Source organism: Mastomys coucha, unplaced genomic scaffold, assembly GCF_008632895.1.
Source record: "Mastomys coucha isolate ucsf_1 unplaced genomic scaffold, UCSF_Mcou_1 pScaffold18, whole genome shotgun sequence".
NCBI classification, from domain to species: domain Eukaryota; kingdom Metazoa; phylum Chordata; class Mammalia; order Rodentia; family Muridae; genus Mastomys; species Mastomys coucha.
Window position 1 is genome coordinate 114,675,362 of NW_022196900.1, and position 21,980 is coordinate 114,697,341.

The 21,980-nt window shown below is 47.6% G+C and overlaps 1 protein-coding gene across 1 annotated transcript in view; it reads right to left on the reverse strand.

Annotated features, from left to right (window-relative positions):
* The window catches only part of Prkcz (protein kinase C zeta), a gene marked incomplete at its 3' end in the record, with an annotated part of 109,022 nt that overhangs the window by 37,453 nt on the left and 49,589 nt on the right, over positions 1-21,980 (reverse strand). The window contains exon 5 of the mRNA XM_031377047.1: positions 3,024-3,109. Coding sequence (XP_031232907.1) covers positions 3,024-3,109 — 86 coding nt within the window. The remainder of the gene's footprint in view (positions 1-3,023; positions 3,110-21,980) is intronic.

Consider the following 21,980-nt stretch of genomic DNA (forward strand, 5'->3'; position numbering starts at 1 on the left):
AAAAAAAAAAAATTGGACAGAGAGTTCCTCCCCCATTACTGGAAATGCTGGGCCTAAGGTCCACAAAGCAGGTCCCATCTGCTCTGTGTCACATGAATGAAGGCCCCATTGCTTGCAGACCCTCTTTCTGGGGTCTCACAGAGGACCATTTTCCTTCTGAGAGCCAAGGTGAGCATGGAGGGCAAACACCCGCCCTTGTGGGAGTCACAGAACCCATAGGGCTCACAGCCTCACACTGGCCTCTGGTTAGCTAATAAAGAGCACAAGAAGGGACTAAGGAGATGGCTTAGTTGGCGGGTAAAGTGTTTGCCATATAAGGATGAGGACCTGAGTCTGACCCCCACCCCAGCACCCACATGAGAAAGCTAGGTGTGGTGGTACATGATTATAATCCAAGCACTGGGGAACGGAGACAGGAGGGCCCTTGGGACTCACTGGCAAGGCACCCTAGCTGAATTGTGAGTTCCAGGTTTACTGAGAGACCCTGTATTGAAAGTTAAAGTGGAGGGGGCTGGAGAGATAGCTCAGTGGTTAAGAGCAGAGGTCCTGAGTTCAACTCTCAGCAACCAAATGGAGGCTCACAACCATCTACAGTGGGATCTGATGCCCCCTCTGGTGTGTCTGAAGACAGCTACAGTGTGCTCACACATATTAAATAAATAATAAATAAACAAATCTTTAAAAACAAACAATAACAACAACAAAAAAAACCTGAAGTGGAGAACAGCAAAGACACTTGATGCCAGCTGTTAGCCTCCACCCAAACACACATCCACACGCTGCACACAGGACGCTGAGAGCCTCGGCCTGTGTGCTGTGTGGATGGATGAGTGGATGGGCTTTGTCTCGGCCACTTGTCACCCATTAAGGAGGAGAAGGCATACAAATCATGGTAGTTCTCCTAGATTCCTCTCCAGCGCCCTGAGAGGTGAGGTGTTGGGCTGCCTGTGACTCGTGCTCTGGCTAGGGACAGGTTCATAGGAGAGAGGGCACCTGGCTGCACAGATGGTCAGTTGGTTGTTTCACAGACAAATGTGGGGGCTGGCACTAGGTTTCCCGAGGCCAGATGTCTCCATTTCTCCATATTATCAGCAGATAACTTCCATCCTGGCTACCAGGTTGGCCTACTGTAAAATTCCATGAACATACTCTGCTGGGCATCCTTGGAGCACCTCATGCTAGCTCCCCTTTTACCTCTGTCTTGATGACACTAGGCTTCTCCAAGCTGAGTGACAGTCTGAGGTTCCTCTAATGTCCACTTTGGCTCTGGACCTGCCCCCATCACATCCCCCAACAATATCTCCCTAAGTAACCTTATTTTAACCACTATTTACAGTAAACCACAGTGTTCAGATGCACCTGCTACGTGACAGGCCTGAAGGTATCAGGAACATCTTAATGAGATGGGAGAGAGCCTGGGTCTCAGTTGCCCTGACACTATTTGGGCTCTCCTGTGCCTGCTGTATCCTGGATTCCCAGCATCCTCACTGGGCTAGCTTTCCAGATACCATTTCCTCCAAGAAGTCTCTAAGCAGCACCTGACTGTCTCTCTGGGCACTGGCCCATGTCTCTCCTGAGCCCAATGCTGTCTACAGTTCTACTCACTGCTTCTCAGCCTTTTTGGCTAAGATCAAGTACACTCAGCCATTCAGGAGCTTTTCCTCTGGCTCCCCAACTACTCCAGCCTTGTTGGCTCCTGGGGAAGGGATGACAGTGGCCCCAGGGTTCTCAACTCAAAATGGGCACCCCGTATACAGGTGCAAGAGGTGCAGCTCACACACAACCACCTGGGTGTACAGGAAACTGGCTAACACCTACGGCAGCTGGGCTCACCTACCTAACATGTCTCGAGAACAGACCAGAGTGGGGACCTGTGGCTGAGGCACGTGACAGTGAGCAAAAAAGGAGCCCTGGTGGCCGGGCATTGGTGGCGCATGCCTTTAATCCCAGCACTTGGGAGTCAGAGGCAGGCAGATCTCTGAGTTCGGGGCTACCCTGGTCTACAGAGCGAGTTCCAGGACAACCAGGGCTATACAGAGAAACCCTGTCTCAAAAAAATAAAAAATAAATAAAAAATTTAAAAAAAGGAGTGCCGGTGGCTGCCTCAAAGGTGCAGCGGCCTCCATGTGGCTCTCACATCATGACAATATTGACTCAACCCCAATGTTCCTTTTCCAACCTTCTTCCTAGCATCTGCATGTTTCAGACTGGGAAATAAGACAGGAGAGAACTATTGTGTAAGCAGCAACAGGGCTGTTAGGCCTGGGGCCACTCAATGCTAAACTGTCCTCCCAGCATGGGGACAGAGAATGGAAAGCACAGGGTTAGCTGGGCTATGGCGCTTGCATGTAATGAATGGTTCCATGCCGTCCCACAGTGAAGGTAGGTCCCGTGTGTTCACAGGGCCATATTACTCTAAAGTGTGCTTTGCTGGCCACAGAGGAAAACAGGCACTGCCCTTTGCTGTGACAGGGAGCAACCTAGTCAAAAAAGCACCATGATGAAGAGACTTGAGGGAGGGGGGGTAAGTCAAGTGTCACTCATAGAGGACTGTCTGCTGGAGCAATGGGACAGGGGAGTGGAGACCTCTGGGACTGTATGGGCCCAAGGACACCCTTACAGCACACAGGAAGCACCACGTGTTCAAATGGGCGGGCAGACTGTGCTAGGTCACACCTGATAGCATTGTGAGGTTCGTCCTCAGGGCCAGTGACAGTGAGTAAATATTGTGTAATCAGGAGCAGCAGGAAAGGACACCCAAGACACAGCCACACTCCCATCCAGTGGCTACTGTTCATGGCAGTGGTTAGGGAGGAACTTCCGTAGGCTCAGAGTGGCCCCTAGCACATCTCCACAGCCCTGCAATACTGGTTTAGCTTGTAGCTCAGGACTTTCTTCCAGAGCATGCTGAAGGAAGTCTAATCCTGCATGGACACTCCCCCCCCACACCCCCTTGCTTCTTCTTAACTTGTAGAAACAATGAGTGACCCCTGTGAGGGAACCATTGGAGAGGGGACACTCACCCTGTTAAAGCGCTTGGCTTGGAAGAGGTGGCCGTTGGCTCGGTACAGCTTCCTCCATCTTCTGGCTCCACGGCGGTAGATGGATTCTAGAAAGGATGGGGAAATGTGTAAGGAGGCAGCATGGTGACGAAGGAGCCTGACTCCCGAACCCCAGGTACAGATGGGGACAGGCTGTTCCTGACTAGGTGGCTAGAGCCGCGGCTCTCATCCTGGCTGAGGGATGCCAGAACTAAATTGACCAGGCTTCCTGGGTACAGGCTCCCCTTCACCTTTCCTCACATGACTCTCATGATCTCACAGCTGTGGCTGTTGGAGATGGCAGCTCAGGTGGGAAAGGCCCCAGACAGTAGCGTAGATACCCAGCATCCTGCAGGTACAAGCCGGGTTTGGCAGCAGGATATCAGATCCTCTGGCCTGGGCCACTCAGCTCCCAGACTGTGTATTTCCGGCTGCTTTCCTTCACTCTCTGAGCGGCTTCTGAAAACCAGGCCCCTTTTTCCATACAGGGACAAGGTTCAAATGGACCATGATATTTACATATGACCATCCAAGGAGGGAAAGTGGATGGCTAGGCTGGAGGCTATCCTCAGCAAGTACACACACTGGTGTTTCAGTGACTCACCCAGGCTCAAGATCCTCCTAGCCCAACAACAGACCTTGGGGCAAAGGAAGGTCCAACTCTCTTGAATATTTGCTCTGAGTCCACAGTTAGTCTAAGCATCACTTTGTGACATGCGCCATTCATGCTAGAACAGCTCTTTTTAAAAACACCACCAAAGTTCTGACCAGAGCCAAGGCCTGATGCTTTCCGTTCAGCAACACCCAAATGCCACGTGGCCGCCATGTAGAGACAAAACCTCCCGAAACACAAGGTACAATGGGAAGCTTTGTGCTTTTATAAAATCCTGTAGCGAGGCGGCTTTCAGGAGTCTGGTGAAAGTGCAGAGAATATTCCTAAGTGGAAAGTGTAACACAGTGTTTTTAAAACAAGCAAATGACCAGCTTGGGCTGGAAACTGCTGAATCCAGGTCACAGCAACTGCAAAACACGCTTCTCTCCATTTAAAGGGGACATTCAGTAAGAAGCCAGAAGCTGCTGTTCCTCTGGGAGCTCAGGAAGAATGATGGTCCCACAGCCCACCACACCCAGGGGCAGCTTCCTCACAGGTCCTGCTCATGGCTCTGATGCTCCCAGAATGCAGCTTCAGTGACACTTGAGAGAAACCAGGCATTGTCTGGTGACCCCTCCAAGGTTCCAGGCTCAGATGAGACCAAGATAGAGGCAGTGCTAACCTTTGTCTCCTCCCACCTCAGTCACATGGGGCATCAGGCCCTTGGAAGGTACATTCTAGTGTGTGTATGTGTGTGTGTGGGGGGGAGTGGGCAAAACCAGAGTTTATCTGCCTCACGGTTCTGATGAGCCCCCAGTGAGCCCATGATGACAGGGCATGGCCTGCTCCCCTGGTCCACCAATATTAGGGAAACCTAGCCAAGGGAGCCAAGCCCTTGCTCAGAATAGCCATAGGCCTTACTGTCCAGTAAGACTTGAAGCTCAATCATAGCACTGAAAAAAATGAAGAGGGGTTTAATGTCTTCCTAGACTACAGGGAAGTGGAAGGATTCTAAGGTACCCTAGCAGAGCCAAGGCTGATGAGGAAGCCCTCAACCGGATACTTTTACCAGTGGGACAGGAAATAGGACTGTGTGATTAGCCCCAGGGTTTGGGAGCACAGAAGTGACAAATGACCAGGATTGCACCAGTGCCTTGTCACGTATATCAAGAAAGCCTGGCCTTCACTGTTGTTGAGGGATGGTTCTATCCCCCAAGCACACCTGCCAGAGAGCTAACTCTTAGTAGAGCTGTATTTGGATATAAGGCTGAGAAGGGGATTAAGGAGGAAAGAGGGTATGGAGTGGGGCCCCAGTTAGGGCTTCCCCAAGAGGAAAGCAGAGCTAGGTCTGGAACACAGCCTCTTTGTGCTCTTAGAAAACACTTAACTTTGAACAAAGCACAGAACTACACAAATGCAGAATGAAAACAGCATTTCAACTCCACCAAAAGTAGTCTCATAAAAAGTGTAAAAATCACCTAACTTCCCTAGGCACTGTTCACTTTTTAAACAGGAGACAATAGAAAATACTGTCAGATGAAGTCAGTTTTAAGTGGGGCTCTCTACACTTAGGGCATAGCAAGTTGCGGTTTCCCTCTTCCCCCATGGTTCTTTACACTGTAACACAGTATCAGACCCTCACCAGAGGCTGACACAGTAAGTAAAGGCTTTTGAAGTAAAGCCTGCTTCCTATAAATTACCCCACCTCAGGCATTCTGAGTAGCAATGCAAAATGGATCAGGGCTTGTGAGTGGCAACTGTGGGTGTAGTCTCTGAAGTACCCTCCAGCACTGGCAGGTAAGGCCAGTCTCCTTCAGATTGCTCAGGATTCTGTCAGGGTGGGTAGGTTCTGGGGAAGCCAGAGACACTTACAGTGGCGGCCCCTCCACCTCAGAAGGAAAAGCTGAAATTGTGAGAGGAGAGAAGGGAGAAACGGAGCATTAAAGTGGTGTGCAATCCAGTAAGAGGCCAGGACTACCTTCTGAGGAAATGGGCCAATGCATGTGAAAGTGTACCCAGCCCTGTCCTGCTCAGCAAGAGTGAAGTGTGTCTTTATCTGGCGTGTGCTTTAAAGAGAACTGCATATGAATTCAAACCCAACAAGAGGTAGACCTCTAGAGTTCATGTGTCAAGTCTGTTAGATCTAATGTTCTGGATGTTTCTAGGGATGAGGTTAATCGTTAAATATGGCCCTTTTTAACATTTAGTCAATCAACGTAATGAAAAGACTGAAGACCATCCTTTGGTGGATATGGGCTTTGTGCTTGACCCGAAGCCTGCCCTGATGACTTTGGACTTCCTGGTCTTCATATTCCTGTGGGCCAGTTTTGTTCACTGGAGTGTCTCTGGAGTGCCCTGACTTAGACAGGGCTCTCTGGGAGAACTAACTACACACTTCAGTGTTCAAACCTCCATAGTCAACATCTGTCCCATTGCCTTTCTGGCCCCTTAAAGTATACCAGGGCCTGGACAGATGGCCTCAGCAGTTAAGAGTACTTACTGATCTCACAGAGGACCTGGTATATATTTATATACACACAGATATATACATATGTGTATACATATGCATGCAGATTATGTACATATTTGATGTCCGTTGAGGCCAGAAGGAGTCAGATTTCCCAGGAGCTGGAGTTATGACAGTTGTGAGCCAACATGTGGGTGCTAGGAGCTGAACCAGGTTCTCTGTGAGATCAGTAAGTACTCTTTTTTTTTCTTTTTAAGATTTATTTATTTATTATATGTAAGTACACTGCAGCTGTCTTCAGACACACCAGAAGAGGGCGTCAGATCTCATTACAGATGGTTGTGAGCCACCATGTGGTTGCTGGGACTTGAACTCATGACCCTCCGAAGAACAGTCGGTGCTCTTCCCCACTGAGCCATCTCACCAGCCCCAGTAAGTACTCTTAACTGCTGAGGCCATCTGTCCAGGCCCTGGTATACTTTAAGGGGCTAGAGAGGCAGTGGGACAGATGTTGACTATGGAGGTTTGAACAGGGAGCCCACAGGCTCATATGTTTGAAAGGTTAGTCACCAGGCAGTGGAACTATTTGAAAAGGTTAGGGGTGTGGCCTTATGGTAGGTGTGGCCTAGAGTCTGACCATCACTGGGGGCAGGCTTTGGGGTTTCAAAGTCTAAGCCAATCCCAGTGTCTCTCTCTTCCTGCTGTCTATTGTATCCAGATGTAGAACTCTCAGCTCCTTCTCTAGCCCTATGTCTGCCTGCCTCTGCCACCATGCCTCCTCCCCATGATGATAACTAACTAAAACCTCTGATATTGTATGCAAGCCCCAATTACATCCTTTCCTTTTTAAGCACTGTTGTCATCAATGATATCTCTTTAAACAGTAGAACAGTGGCTAAGACATTTGCTGGCCTCTCATCAATGCAATCCAAGAGTGGGGTCGGCATCTAGCCTCTCCGGCCTGGCACTAGTCAGACCCCCTTAACTTCCTCCGATGAGCTATTTTTTTCTTAGGCTCCTGAAACTCACACAGAGCAGTGTTTCCTGAGACTTTCTGTCTGGCTGCCTCCACAGGAAGCTTTGTACATGCGGTGAAGTACCTACTGTTCAGGTTTCCTTAGTCTCCAATGTCCTCCTCCCTTCTAGAACCCCATCCACAATTCCCACACAGTCTATGGTCTCCCATCTCCTTGGGGCTGGGACTAACTCCCTATGATTTCTAGGGGTGGAGGGTGGGGTGGGCAGAGTTGTGACAACCTTGGCTTTTAGAAACCCAAGTTCCCAACAAAGGCTGTGGCTGCAAAAACCCAAGCTTTCAAACTGTACGGATTTACCACAAGGTTCCCTAGAAGCAGTGTGGTCCTGGATAAAGCCACACAGAGCCCCCTCTGGTTTTCTAGGTCTGTGGGCTGGGATCCTGAAGGTCTAGGGGAATCCAGCTACCTCTGCCATACGCAGCCCAGTCATACTTTCAGAATTTGGTTTTGCCTGGAAAATGGAAACTCTACTCTTGACCTAAGTGGTGATCACTATTATGGCCCCAGAAGGGTATGAGTGAGTCTAGCTTACTGAAGACAGAGGGAGGGATGCTGTGTACCTACTACCTGGACATCTCAATCTACTCCGTTCTCCAGTGGATGATGTGGTAAGCCCAGGCTGTAAGGAAGGGCTGGAGGGTGGGAACAGAACCTACTGGGGCTGTGGGATGCTCCATGCACAGTATAGGAACTATCCATGGTGGTCTGGCACAGCTGTCATGAACGCAAGTGTCAAAGCAGAGCTTGGGCTGGGGAAGACGCCTGAACTCTGGGTGAGAGCTGTTAGTGTCACATGCCCACTGGGGATGAAGCCACCATCCTCCTGGGTGCTGGTTGGCACACAGTGAACAGCAAGTCCTGAAGAGCGTGTGGGCTACCCTTCTTTTCTTGCAGCCTTAAAACTCTGACAACCTCCAGGAGCTATGCTTGTCTTTGAATTCTATAATTAGGCTGGTCACAGGAATCTTAACGAGCTCTGTTTCCATGGTAACCTAGCATCTTAAGCACTGACAAGGTGGGAAAAAAAAACCCCACATTTTTTAAAAAGCTCCGATCAACTGACTGTGCACAAACCCGCCTCTTCTAGGCTTGCTTGGGGATGAGCAGGTGGGCTGAACTCCATCCGCAGATCAGAATAAAGCTGGAGGGCTCCTGATTCATGGGATGTAGAACGTACTGTGTAATGTGCCAATGGGTGGCCCATGTGTGAGCAATTAAGTCTCCTGGACAGCCCAGTACCCTTGGTAGCATCCCCAGGCCAGTGGCCAGCAGAGGCAACAAGCCAGTTAGGTTCCTGAGGACCAAAGAGGGTCCACAGAGCATGGGAACAAGTGTCCTGGGGGGTAGAGGCCCCCCAGGTTAGAACAGATACTGGCACTTCTAAGACTTGGGGTCACCAAGATTTTGCCAGGATTCTGTTGGTCTTTCTCCATCGTACATGCACACACATACACACACACACACACACACACACACACACACACACACACACACACACACACCAGCTTATCCCAGGATTTCAGATGTTCAGTTACAGCACATGGGGTGCTTCATTCAGCCTTAAGACTGTAATGCAGGCACCATCTCAGGAGTTGGGGTGGGGGTGGGGCAGCAGTGAGGGTGGAAATGGCCTTTCAAAGGTGGGAAAGCCAGGGTAAGGTAAGATCATCTGAGTGTGCGCTCACCTCCTGCCCTTAGGGACTTTCCCATCCCATCTCAAACTTCCTGCTTCTCACCACTGATCCATTTCCCAGCTGAAAGTAAGGCTTACACATGTCATGCTTTCGAAGGTAAATGAAGAATAACACTGAAATCACAGAAACAGGCCTGGGTAGAGGTATGGGAACTGCAACCGTGGGAGGCTATGGCTGTGTGGGAGACTGGCTTGTTTGAGAGCAGGGGGAGCAGGCAAGGCTCCCACGTGGGTTTTCCACTCTTTCAGCTGCTCCGCCGTTCTGTGCCCAGGGTGTGTCCCTCTGCAACCACAACACACCAGAGGATGTAGAAAAACATGCAACAAAGAGACAGCCAAATGGTTGAGCCACACAGAGGAGCTGCCCCAGTCCCCTTGTCTGCAGAGAGCAACCTTGGTGCATCAGAGATGGGTGAGAAACTCAAAAACTGCTGCCGCTCAGAGGAAAATGGGAAACACAGATACACACAGGGCTGTGGTAGAAAGACTGGCCATAAGACAGTGTCCCCAGTGTGATGCCTGAGCCTCATGGGGACTAACCTGAGTCAAGTCAACTGGAAAGGGACCTAGGTACCATTGTGAGGGGGAAGATAAACTGTGAAGCCATGACCCTGACACATCACTGGCTGAGACAGAAGGACTGCCACCAGTCCAAGGTCAGACTGGCCTGTACAGCAAGACCTCATTTAAAACAAACCAAAACAGGCGAAGAGAGGGTAACAGAAATGGGGACGGCATGCATGGAATACACTATGCACACGCTTTAAAGTGTTGCAATGAAGCCCATTACTATGTACAATTGATATGTGCTAAAGAGAACATTTAAAAGGCTAAGAAACAAACTGAACCAGGGCTGGTTGGTTCCGACTGGAGTCAGACTTCTAGCCTCAACTTCATTTTTGGGCAGAACACAGGAGTGAGGCCCCTTCCTGGGAGCACATGCTTACTGTCTATTCCATGGGCACAGATCCTGGTGGTCCCACCCGCTCCAGCCTTGAGATTGCTCATCTAATACGTATACTAAGCAACAGAAATGTATTCTAGTGATGTCAGTGGACAGCACAGGTCTAGCCAGAGGAGGGAGAGAGAGAGAGAGAGAGAGAGAGAGAGAGAGAGAGAGAGAGAGAGACAGACAGACAGACAGACAGACAGACAGACAGACAGACAGACAGAGACAGACAGCTGGTTAGGCTGGCTGATTAGATGTGGTGGGTCACCCTGGATGCTCACACTGAGTGGGACCAAAAGGAGGCAGGGCAAGTCTGGGTCACCTTGTGGCTACTGCACATGGCCAACTACAACAACTCATCAGTGCCATCTGTATCTATCAACAATGACACCAAAACTGCATCAGGACCTTGACTCCTCGGCTGAACGGCCATGTCACAGATGAAAATCTGTGAGGTACTTTGTCTCACAGAGAAAAGGACAAGGGACTTGCAGCTTGTTTCTCAGGTGCATGCCTGGTGAGCACATACAGGACCCTGTGACCTCTGACAGTAACCAGGCACTGAGGTTCCTGGATCTCAGGAGGGCAGGAAGATACCAGATGCCTTCCCTAGCAGCCAGACACCGCAGACAGGCTCTGTGAGGTACAGTGAAGCCTATGGGAAGCTGTGCTGCCATCTGGGGGAGGTGAAATAAATCCAAGAACAGTTTGTTCCATGATACCGAGGGAAGGAAAGAGAAAGACTCACACTGGTGTGAGGCAGGGGCAGCTCCTTCCGGAGGGAAAACTGTTCACGTGGACAGCGGTGCTCTGGTTGGATCTCGGGGGCCCTCTGCTGGATGGTCGTGTCTTGACAGGATTTCTGAAGGTGCCTGGCCAAACTTCACAAAAAGTCTCTCTCTCTGCCCATGCCTGAGCCTCTCACTAGGATCAGGATCAGAAGGCAGGCAGGCAGGCAGGCAGAGGAGGACTAAGGATTGGGTCTCAGAATGGGAAACTGTGTGGGGAGCTGTAGGGACCTGTCAGCTTGCTATGTAACAGTGGCACACAGGTTCCAGGGATGCATAAACTTGATGCTATCACTTGATCTACCATGAACAGAGAGGGGTGTGGAAGAGGGGCTATCACTGGGTCCCAGGAGCCCCAGGAGCCCAAGTGTCCTTTCCTGACCAGTGAACATTAAGAAGAATGACCCTGAGAGATCTGGAAAAAGTTCAGCACATGACAACCATTGCACTAGTTGATGCAAAGACTCCAGTGCATTGTGACACAAATTGAGAGGGCCAGCTGGGAGGTTGATCAGTAGGGTTTTTTTGTTTTTGTTTTAATGGAAAAACATCAACTTCCAAGTAGTTCAGTTGCCATGAGCTTGTGCTGAGTGAGGCTCCTGTCGATGGAGGAAACATGCACATAGCTAGTGGATCAATGCCCCCCACAACCTCCGCCATGGTCATCTGATTGGATTACATCCTTAGATCTGAAGGCCAAGGCTCAAGAGCCAGAATCTGTGGGACGCGATGAAGTCAGCAATGGACGGATCACAGGGTGCAGAGGCAAGCAGTCCTCGGTGCTGCCACTAGCAAGAGCTGAGCTGGGGGCACGCTGTGGATGTGACTCCCTGTGGAGAACCCTGAAGGTGTGGCTTCTACCAGTTTAAGCCTCCAGCCATAGTGAGTGAGGAAAGCTGGAGAAACCAAAGCCACACTGAGGAAAGGGATCATGGCAGCAAGGCTGGGCCTTCCTGATTCTTTAGGGCCTATGTAGAAGTCAGGGGCTGGGGCTTAGTTCTCGGATAGGAGACAAGAACAGCAGTTCAGGTACTGAGATAAGAGCTAGACGTAGAGATCTGTCTCTACCACGTGGGCACCAAAGCCCAAGGGATGGCACTTTCTTCCATAACAGACACTTTTCCTCAGGTGGCTCCAGAGGTTATTTGGAGCTGGGCTGAGTTCAGGTGAGGCCTCACTCTGGCTTGCAGATGACTGCACTCTTATGTCCTTCAAGGTGGGGTGTTAGATGAGAGCAGCCTCTCAAGGTCTCTTTTGGTAGGGACACCAACCTCCTTGCAGAGCTACCAGCATGACCCGAATCACTTCCAAAGGCCTCTAAGCACCACTGCAATGAAGTACAGCTTCTGAACATGAACGAGGGGACCCACAAACCTTCAGTCCATAGCATCCTGCCCCAAGACTCCCAAAACTCATGACCTTGAATTCACAACATTTGCTCCATCCTGCCAGCCCCCTGCCAGCATCACCTCTGAGGTTAGTTTTCCCCTTGCTCCTTCCCAAGGCTGGCGAGATGAAAGGACACGAGAATTCTGAACAGGAGCTCAAGGAAAAGGGAGAGTGCCTGAAAAAAAAGCACAGGGATGCCCACAGGGAGCTTCCATTCTCAGGAAATGCTGCTCTTCACGATGAAAAGCAGGACACATGCCCCTCCACTATGATACCATCTTGTAAACCCTCCAGATACTGAAGACACTGGAGGTTGAAATGTGTTTGGCACACCTGACTCAGCGAACTCAGGTGGGGATCCAAAGCTGGGTGAGGGAAGGCTGCGTGGTGGGAGCCTCAACTGAACTGCAGGCATACCTCCTTCCTACGGGAAGGGAAATGCACACCGCACAAACAAAGCCCGGATAACTATCTGTCAGCAAATCTGTGGTTTAAAAAAAATTACTAACAAGGGTATTTCAGGCAGAGGGAAAATTGTCACAGCCAGGCGGGGTGAGACAGAGCACACCGGAGGGGCTGTGGAGGTGCATAGGTGAGGCCCAAGGGAGGGTATGGAAAGACTGTGAAAATACTGTGGTATCTCATACATGGGGCCTGAGCACCTGCAGATTGGGATGTCCAGGTGGTGGGAGCTAGAGAAAAATCCCCAAAATAGACGATATAGACAGTAGGTGGTGGGGAGCTAGAGAAAAATCCCCAAAATAGACTATACAGACAGTGAGTTCCCCTTCACCACCACACACATAGCAACCTCGCCTATTCTTTTATGGGGAAGTGAGGTTTCAGGTAAGTGGCTTTATGGATACAGAACACTCTCTAGCTCACTTAGGACTTTTTGACTTTACAGAGTGAGGCCAATACAAATTCAGCAGGAAATCTGGTTTGAACTTAGTATGTTCCCCTGCCTAATGGGAGGACTCTTGTCATGCTTGATGCGGTAGAGGGCAACAGTTTCCAGCCTACCTAAGCTCATGGGGTGAACAAATGAAGAAGCTCCGTGGGTCAGCGGTGCCAAGTGAATTTCAACTTACAGTAATTTCAGTTTCTGATGGGTTTATGGGACAAGTCTGTTTCAGTGGAGGGACATGTGTGATACTTCTCATCTTGAAGACTGGCACTTCAGGAGGATGAGAGCATTCATCAAAAGACATGGGCCCAAGTGTGCAGAGTGTGTGTGGAACCCCGGAACCCCAGTTCTTAAGAGGAAGGAGGAGAGTTCCAGGCCAGAGGGAGATATAGAATGAGATTTTGCCTCAAAATTTAAAGATTAAAAAAGGGCTGGTGATGTGGCTCAGTGGCACATAACACAGCACTTGCCTAGTATACACAAAGCCCTGGGTTTGCTCTCAGGCACTTGGCAGGGAGCAGGGGGTATAGGGGATGGGTATGCAGTGCCCTACATCATTAGACTGCTAATATGAACACAAAAAACCCAAGGAAAGAAACATCAAAAACCATAGAGAGGAGCAGAAAATTTCAGTTAAACTTAGAGATGTTCAACACATCGTCCTCGACCACTAACACAAAATGTAGATCCCTAAAAATAAAAAACCAGATGTGAACCAGCTTGACCAACTACGTTGGAATACTCCGCTCAACATAAGCATCACACATTGCTTTGCACAGGCAGCATGTTAGAAGTAGCCCACGTACCAGGCCTGCACAGTGAGCCTTTAAGGCTCTCAGGACTGGAGTGCTGCCATAGAGTTCTCTATCCACAGTGAAATGAAGCTAAAAACAAACAAACAAACAAACAAAACCAAACCAACAAACCAGAAAAAGAATGAGAGCCACATGTCTGGAGATCAAATAATAAACCACTGTTGATTCTTGAAATAACATTTCATTAAGTTAGTTAGACTGGTCTTTAAACTCATGGCAATCATTCTGCCACAGGTGCCTGACTGGGATTACAGTGTGCCTCACTGAACCAAGCGACCATAGTTCACTACATTTAACATTTACCCTAGGTGGGGTGTGGTGGTTTAGATGAGAATAGCCTCTATAGGCTCATGCTTGAATACCTGGCCCCCAGTTGATGGAACTGCTTGGGAGGGATTAGAAGGCATGGCCTTGTTGGAGGTGTGACATTTCAAAGACTATCGATGTTCCGGCTGTTTCTGAATCACGGTGTGAGCTCTCAGCTGTCCCGCCACTATGCTTTTGTTCCACCAACATGGACTCTGAACCTCTAAAACTGTAAGCCCAACGAATGCTTTCTACTTACAAGTTGCCTTGGTCATAGTGTTTTATCACAGCAAAGCCGAAGATCGTGCACTGGGAAGCTGTGGCAGGAGGATCCTGAACTTCACACCAGCCTGAGCAACACTGGTGTCAAAAGCACAAAATAATAGATGCCTCCAATCTGGGTCTAGGAAAGAGGGCAAAAGAAACTAAAATATCTCCAACTACGTAATGATGGCTGTTCTAAACTTGGGGGCACAGCTAAAGCACACTTAGAGGAAAAACTATCAGGTTGGAAGGCGAACAGTATGCATTAATCTCCGTAGACAGAAGACTGCAAATGGGCTAAGTGTGGTGGTGCACACCTGTAATCCCAGAATGTGGGAGGCTGAGGCAGGAGGATTGTAAACCGGAGGTCAATCTATTTAAGGAAAACTATTAAAGAACAGCAATTTAAACCCAAAGAATACCAAAATAGAAAATAATAAAGAACAGAGTAGAAATCTAAACACACATAAGAAAGTCAGAAAACAAAACAAAACAAAAACTGTCTGTTTGAAAAGATAGCTGGACTTGATAAATGTCTATCAAGAAGGATAAGAGAGAGAGAGTGCAAAGCACCAGAAGCAGGAATCAGCCACCGCAGTTTCTACAGACGTCAAAAATAAGAGAAGGGCATATACTTTGTGCAAGGAAACATGACCTCAACTTCACCAGGTCCTGAGAACACAACTTACCTAATGTGACCAAAGAAATGCAAAACCTGTACAATTGACTTCAATTTGAAAGGCTGAGACTGCAGTGTAAAGAAACATACCCACAAAGTACACCAGGCTCATGTGACTTCATAGGTGAATGTGCCCTCCAAAATTAGAGTATTAATATGTCATAAACATCTTCCTGGATACATACATACATACATACATACATACATACATACATACACATATATACACACACACACATACATTCATACATATGAGTTCTTTCTTAATTTTGTAAGGTCTACAGCCCCCACAGGTGACATTACAAAAAGGAAAATCACAGTTCAACCTTTTTGTACTGGCTGGTTTTATGTATCAACTTGACACAAATTGGAGTTATCACAGAGCAAGAAGCCTCCCTAGAGGAAATGCCTCAATGAGATCCAGCTGTAAGGCATTTTCTCAATTAGTAATCAAGGATGGGGAGGCCCATGGTGGCTGGTGCCATCCCTGATCTGGTGGTCCTAGGTTCTATAAGAATGCCAGCTGAGCAAGCCATGGGAAGCAAGACAGTAAGTAACATCCCTCCATGGCCTCTGCATCAGCTCCTGCCTCCAGGTTCCTACCCTGTGTGAGTTCCAGTCAAGAACATCCTTTGTTGATGAACAGCAATGTGGAAGTGTAAGTTGAATAAACCCTTTCCTCCCCAACTCGCTTCTTGGTCATGATGTTTTGTGCAGGAATAGAAACCCTGACTAAGACAACTTTTCATAAACATAATTACAAAAGTACCAAACACCGTATTAGCAAGTTGAATCTACTGAAGTATGAAATGGATGATGCACACTAAAGAAGCCCTGTCAGATAGCATTAGAAACGACTGATATGATTCACTGTATTAGCAGAACAGAAAGAAGCCGTCTATCATGTCAGAAGGAGAAAGGAGGCAGTCTGGTAACCCAGTATCATTTGTGACAGCTTTCACAAAGGAAAAAACAGAATCTCCTTATTTTGATAATGGGGATTTACAACGAACACAGCAACAACAAAATGTGTTGCTAATGGCATCCTTAGTGATGAATCTTAAAAGGTATTCCCTGAAGTCGGCCACACCAGAACAGACCCAACCCGTTGCTAAGTTCAACGTGCCAGAACAACAAGGGAAAGAAGAAATAAAACTGTCATTAGCTGGTGAACTGACCGTGGCTACGGGATGTATGACAAAAGCTACACTCTGGCTGTTACAGTAGGTCTGTGAAGCAGGGCAGGAAAGGAAAAATGAAAAAAAAAGATAAAATCTCCATACACAACTCTACAATCAAACAGGACACAATTTTTATAATAAAATAGCATTAAGATATTACAAGCTTAATCTATCAGAAAATGTGCCAGGATCATTACACTGAAGTAACATGATAAAGGCATGTGATCATAGATATATGATCATAGACACCTCAACACTGAAAACATCCATAGATACATGATCATACACGCCTCAACACCGAAAACATCAATTTTCCCAGATCAATCCATAAATTCACCAGTAATTTAAATAAAACAAAACATGGTATTATATAACCCAGGCTACCCTCAAACTTGATATGTAGTCAAACACCTAATTTACTGCCTCAGCTTCCCAAATGCTAGTATAATGAGTGTGTACCACCATGTCAACCTTCCAAATAAAATGTGTGTGTGTGTGTGTGTGTTTTACTGGAAATGGAACCTAGGGTCTTGAATGTGCTAGGCAATCCTCTATCACTGATCTTCATCCTGGCTGGTGTTCTAGAAACTAATAAGCCAATTGTAAACTTTGAATAGACAGTGTCAAAAAATGAAGAATAGTAAAATACAATTTTAAGGAAAAAATAAAAAATAAAATAAAGGCTTTACAAGATAAAAAAAATCATGGGTAATAGATTACAAGGCCTGAGTAGTCATGGCAGTGTGGTGTGGGAACAAAATGCTGGGTGAGAAAGCTGAGGAGATTCACAGAGGCCCACAGCCTCATTTGTGACAGGCCCACTGAAGCACATGGAGAAGGACTGCCTTGATTAAGTAAGCTAGAGCCTTACACCTCAACTATTTAGAAAACTCACTCCTAGTACTTGGAGAACTCTTTTTTTTTTTTTAGACTTATTTATTATTATATGTAAGTACACTGTAGCTGTCTTCAGACACCCCAGAAAAGGGCATCAGATCTCATTATGGATGGTTGTGAGCCACCATGTGGTTGCTGGGATTTGAACTCAGGACCTTTGGAAGAGCAATCAGTGCTCTTACCCGCTGAGCCATCTCACCAGTCCCAGAACTCTTACTAAAGCCCACAAAGCATGACAGGGGAGAATATGTTAGTGGTCTTGGACTAGGGGGACATTTCTCCAGCAGGATTTAAAAAGCACTAAATATAAAGATTTCATTTGATGTTCACCTCAGAACACCATCAGAATGATGGGCAAGCCAGAGTGAGGAAAAGCATTTGCAACACAGACCAAAAACTCTGGGGACTGGATAGACAGTTCAGGGTAAATGCATACTGCTCTTACACAGGACCCAAGTTGGTTCCTATCACATTTTTTATGCTGATAGCCACCTGAAAGTCCAGCTCCAGTAGGAGCTGACACCACTAACACCTGCAGGTAGCTGCTTCCCCATGCAGATACTCATACACAGACAGACAGACAGACAGACACAGACACACAGATACACACACACATACACACACACACAATTAAGAGGGGAGAAAAGTGGGGGCAGGCAGATCTTTTTAAGTTGGAGGCCAGCATGGTCCATTTAGGAGTTCCAGACCCTATCTCAACAAATAAATAGATAAAACCTGAAAAAGACAAAAGGGCACCAGCCCCCAATTATATAAAAAAGTATCTATGAGGGGCTGGAGAGATGACTCAGATGTTAAGAGCACTGGCTGTTCTTTCAAAGGTCCTGAGTTCAATTCCCAGCAACCACATGATGGCTCAAAACCATCTATCATGAGATCTTGTGCCCTCTTCTGGTGTTCAGGGAAGTATCTATGAACCAACAAAAGTCACCCTCCCAGTTTAACTGGTTTTAACTGGTGTAGTTAAAAATTAAAGGAAGCTCTAATCCCAGCATTCAAGAGTTCAAGGTCAGCCTAAACTATAGAGGTGAAACTGTATCAAAAAAGAAGAAAACATTTAAAAATAACGGACGCTCCTGCACTGGGCCCCAAGAAGATGTATTAGGAATAATCAAGAAATATCCATGGGTGGTGGTGGCACAGCCTTTAATCCTAGCACTAGGGAGGCAGAGGCAGGCAGATATCTGAATTTGAGGCCAGCCTGGTCTACAGAGTGAGCTCCAGGACAGCCAGGGCCACACAGAAAAACTCTGTCTCGAAAAAACAAACAAACAAACAAATAAACAGAAGTATCCAGTGTTGTAGCTTTAGATACAAGCCTTCTTCCTTTGCCCTTTATAACAGCTGCAGCCTGGGCTGCCTGGTTACATCAGTGTGTGGCTTTTCTTTTGTTCCTTTTTTGCTGTCCTCATAACAAAAGCAACTTTGAAATAACAGTTTCTGAGGGTTTTTTTTTTGTTTGTTTGTTTTAACACTTTTAATTAAATATTTATCTATTTTATGTATGTGAGTGCACTGTAGCTGTACAGATAGTTGTGAGTCTTCATGCGGTTGTTGGGAATTGAATTTTAGGACCTCTGCTCCCTCCGGTCAACCCCACTCATTCTGGTTGGCCCAGTTCACTCCGGGCCAAGATTTATTTATTATTATACATATATAAGCTGTAGCTCTCTTCAGATGCACCAGAAGAGGGCATCAGATGTCATTACGGGTGGCTGTGAGCCACCTTGTGATTGCTGGGACTTGAACTCAAGACCTTTGGAAGAGCAGTCAGTGCTCTTAACTACTGAGCCATCTCGACAGGCCCAAAAATAACAGTTTCTTTTGCTGATAGGAACACTTACATGAGATGAAGTACCCCAGATTTCTAGGGCTGCACGTAGTGGTTAACTCAAGTATTTGGCTAGGCCTGGTACCTAAGGTTTCAGGCAGAAATTTGATCCCAGGAACCTATGTTTCTGTCTCCAAAACAAAACCAAAAACTTTAAGTCTGTGACAATTTTGTCTTTTGATATAACTCAGCTTTGAAAATGGACAGGCAGGGCTGGGTTTGGTTGCATGCCTTTAATTCCAAGGAGAGGCAGACAGAAGTCTGAGTTTGAGGCCAGCCTGGTCTACAAAGCTAGTTCCAGGACAGCTAGGGTTAGACAGAGAAACTTTGGAAAGACAAACAAACCAAACAACAAACAAACAATAAGCCAAAAAAGGAAGAGGGAAAGGGAGGGAGGGGGAAGGAAGGAATGAAGGAAGGGAGGGAGGAAGGGGCAAATGGCCAGAAGTATAAAGTATATCAGCCTTGGGGGTGATGAGCCAGACTTCTTTAGGGCCACTCTGGGTAATTGCTCTGCCTGTCCCCTGTTCTGAGAATGATGAGGATCTGGAGAGGAGGGTATAAAAGTTACTCTTATCCCCAGGGCTCTAGAGGTCCTTAGACTCTCCAGTGGGATCCATGACTTTACACTGCCAAAGAGCAACTGCAGAACCAAGACTGCTAGTCCCACACGGCTACCATTTGAGAGTTGTGACTTGGAGTCAGCCCTCCAGCCCAGTCACCTTAATCATGTGATCTTCCATGCCTCAGGAACTTCCAAGGAACACTCTAGAATGACTCTGTGTGTGTGTGTGTGTGTGTGTGTGTGTGTGTGTGTGTGTGTGTGTGTGTAGGCACACCCATTCTGATTCTCTTATCAATTTGCCTCCTTTTAAACCATCAGATAAGGCTAATTTTTTGCAGCAGCTACTGCAGAAGCTGTCTACACCCACCTGCCCAGGTCAGAAGGAGGTCCAGAGCATCATGAATCAGGACGCACCAACTGACTGACCTCCAGTGATGGCTCTGACAACTTGAGACTGAGAGTCCTGACAGTATGGACAGGATCAGTCTGGCTATGTGAGGGATGGCAAGTGGCCAGAGACCCTATAATATCACATGCTCCTGACACATTGTCCACACCAATACAGATGCCCCAGAAACCCCAGGACAAGGTCCTGCCCAGCATAGTATCCTGCCTAGCACTGGATCCCAAGCCTCAAACCTGCAAGCACTCCTATCTTGCCATTTTCAGCAAAATTACAAGACTTCACTGTCTCACCTGCCATTAATTCAAGCTATTAGGATCTCTGTCAGGTCAAGTGTGCATGTGCATGTGTGTAAACATTGCCTAGCTCCCAGGAGCCACCAAGGTCAACATGTGGCTCCAGGAACAAAGAGATACCCCACTTGAGGTATGTAGGAAATAGAAAGGTTACTTCCTTCTGCCCGAAGGGCATGCCAGGCCTCCTGGCAAGAAGAGCTGAGTTTCTCTGGAGAAAGTGAGAGAAAATGGAGGTGGTGTGGACCACACTGAGTACCAGGGCTGGACATGAGGCAGACACGAGGCTCCTGGAGATCAAGAGGTTGTCCTGTAGTGTCACCCATGATGTCCTCTTGAAAGTTCAGATGGAATGTGTCCCCTAACCCCAGGGTTTCTACAGACACAGAAAAAAAAAAAAAATAAGGGTGTTCTCTCAAATGTCCTAAGTCCTGTGAAGGTCAGCTTATTTGTTAACTTCACACAACTGAGATTTTAGGAAGGGAGTCTCACCCAGTGATTGCCTAGATCAGGCCAGCCTGTGGCATGTCTGTGAGGCACTGTTTTAATAATGCAAAAAGATCCTGCTTGCTGTGGGCAGCACTATTCCCTAGGCAGGGGGACCTGAACTGTAGGAGAGCAGAGATATCAGGCAAGTGAGCACTCATTCATTTCTCTCTGCTCTTGGCTGTGGGTGAGGTTTGTAGCTGTTTTAAGTTCCTGGCACCCGGATGTTAGGAACCGAGCTAAAAAATTCTTTCTCCTCTAAATTTCTTTTTGTCAGGGTATTCTATCATAGCAACAGAATGAAATTAGAATAAGCTCTAATGTCAGACAACAAAGACAAGGCAGGAACCTCCCATCTCCTCAGCTGGTGCATATGAGAGAAAGCACAAACTCCCATGTAGAGATAAGATGATACTTGGCAGTCACTGTATGGGCATCCCCAGCCACCCTACCACTAGAGGTCCATCCCAAAGAAGCCTTGACAGAAGGCTTCAGTGAAGCCTGAACTCAGTGTCTCTCAAGACCTCCCCAGCACACTCTGTCACACAAAAGCAAGCAAACAAACAAACAACAATGTACAGGCACCACACCCATCAGCTCACAGGAGTGGGTACTCATACACTGAAGAGTCACAAGACCAGATGCAGCCTGCAACAGGAAGGAGAGGGACACAATGCCCAAGCAGAGTGATTGGCTGGGGAATGGTCAGCTTGGTGTTGGCAAGCCCCCCAGAGTGTTATGACCCTGAAAAAGTGCTAGCTCTAAGCACAGGGCATCGACCTGGGATGTGTCTTGGGGGTGTGTGTGGGGGGTCACATGCAGTGAAGAGTCAATTCTAGAGCCCTGAGTGGCATGATTCTGTTTCTATGACTTGCTGGAAAATGCCAAAATTACACCCAGAGAACTGATGGGTGACTGACAGGGTGAAGGATGGTGGGTGAGAAGGAGTGCCTATTTAAGGGGCAGGAGCAGGCAGATCCATGTACAACTGGGACAGTTGTCTGTATTGACTGTTTACAATACAAATACTACACTCGTTGGCACACCTGCATACATGACATGCAGAGGTTTGACATGGCTGTAATACATGGGCCATATAAACATTTTTACCCTAAAGCTATTCTCTTCTGCTGGAAGATGGTGCTTGGTTCCTTTCCCTGAATTTACCTGGCCACATTCCCTTACCTGGTAATCTGCCTCCAGTCTTCCTATCTCCTGTCAATCACTCCTGCAGAATGCTTCTCTCTCTTTCCCATAAGCACGTCAGACAGGGTCTCTCTCTGTGTAGCTCTGGTTATCCTGGAACTTGCTCTGTAGTCCATGCTAGCCTGGAACTCAGCGATCCAACTGCCTCTGCCTTCCAAGGACTAGGATTAAAG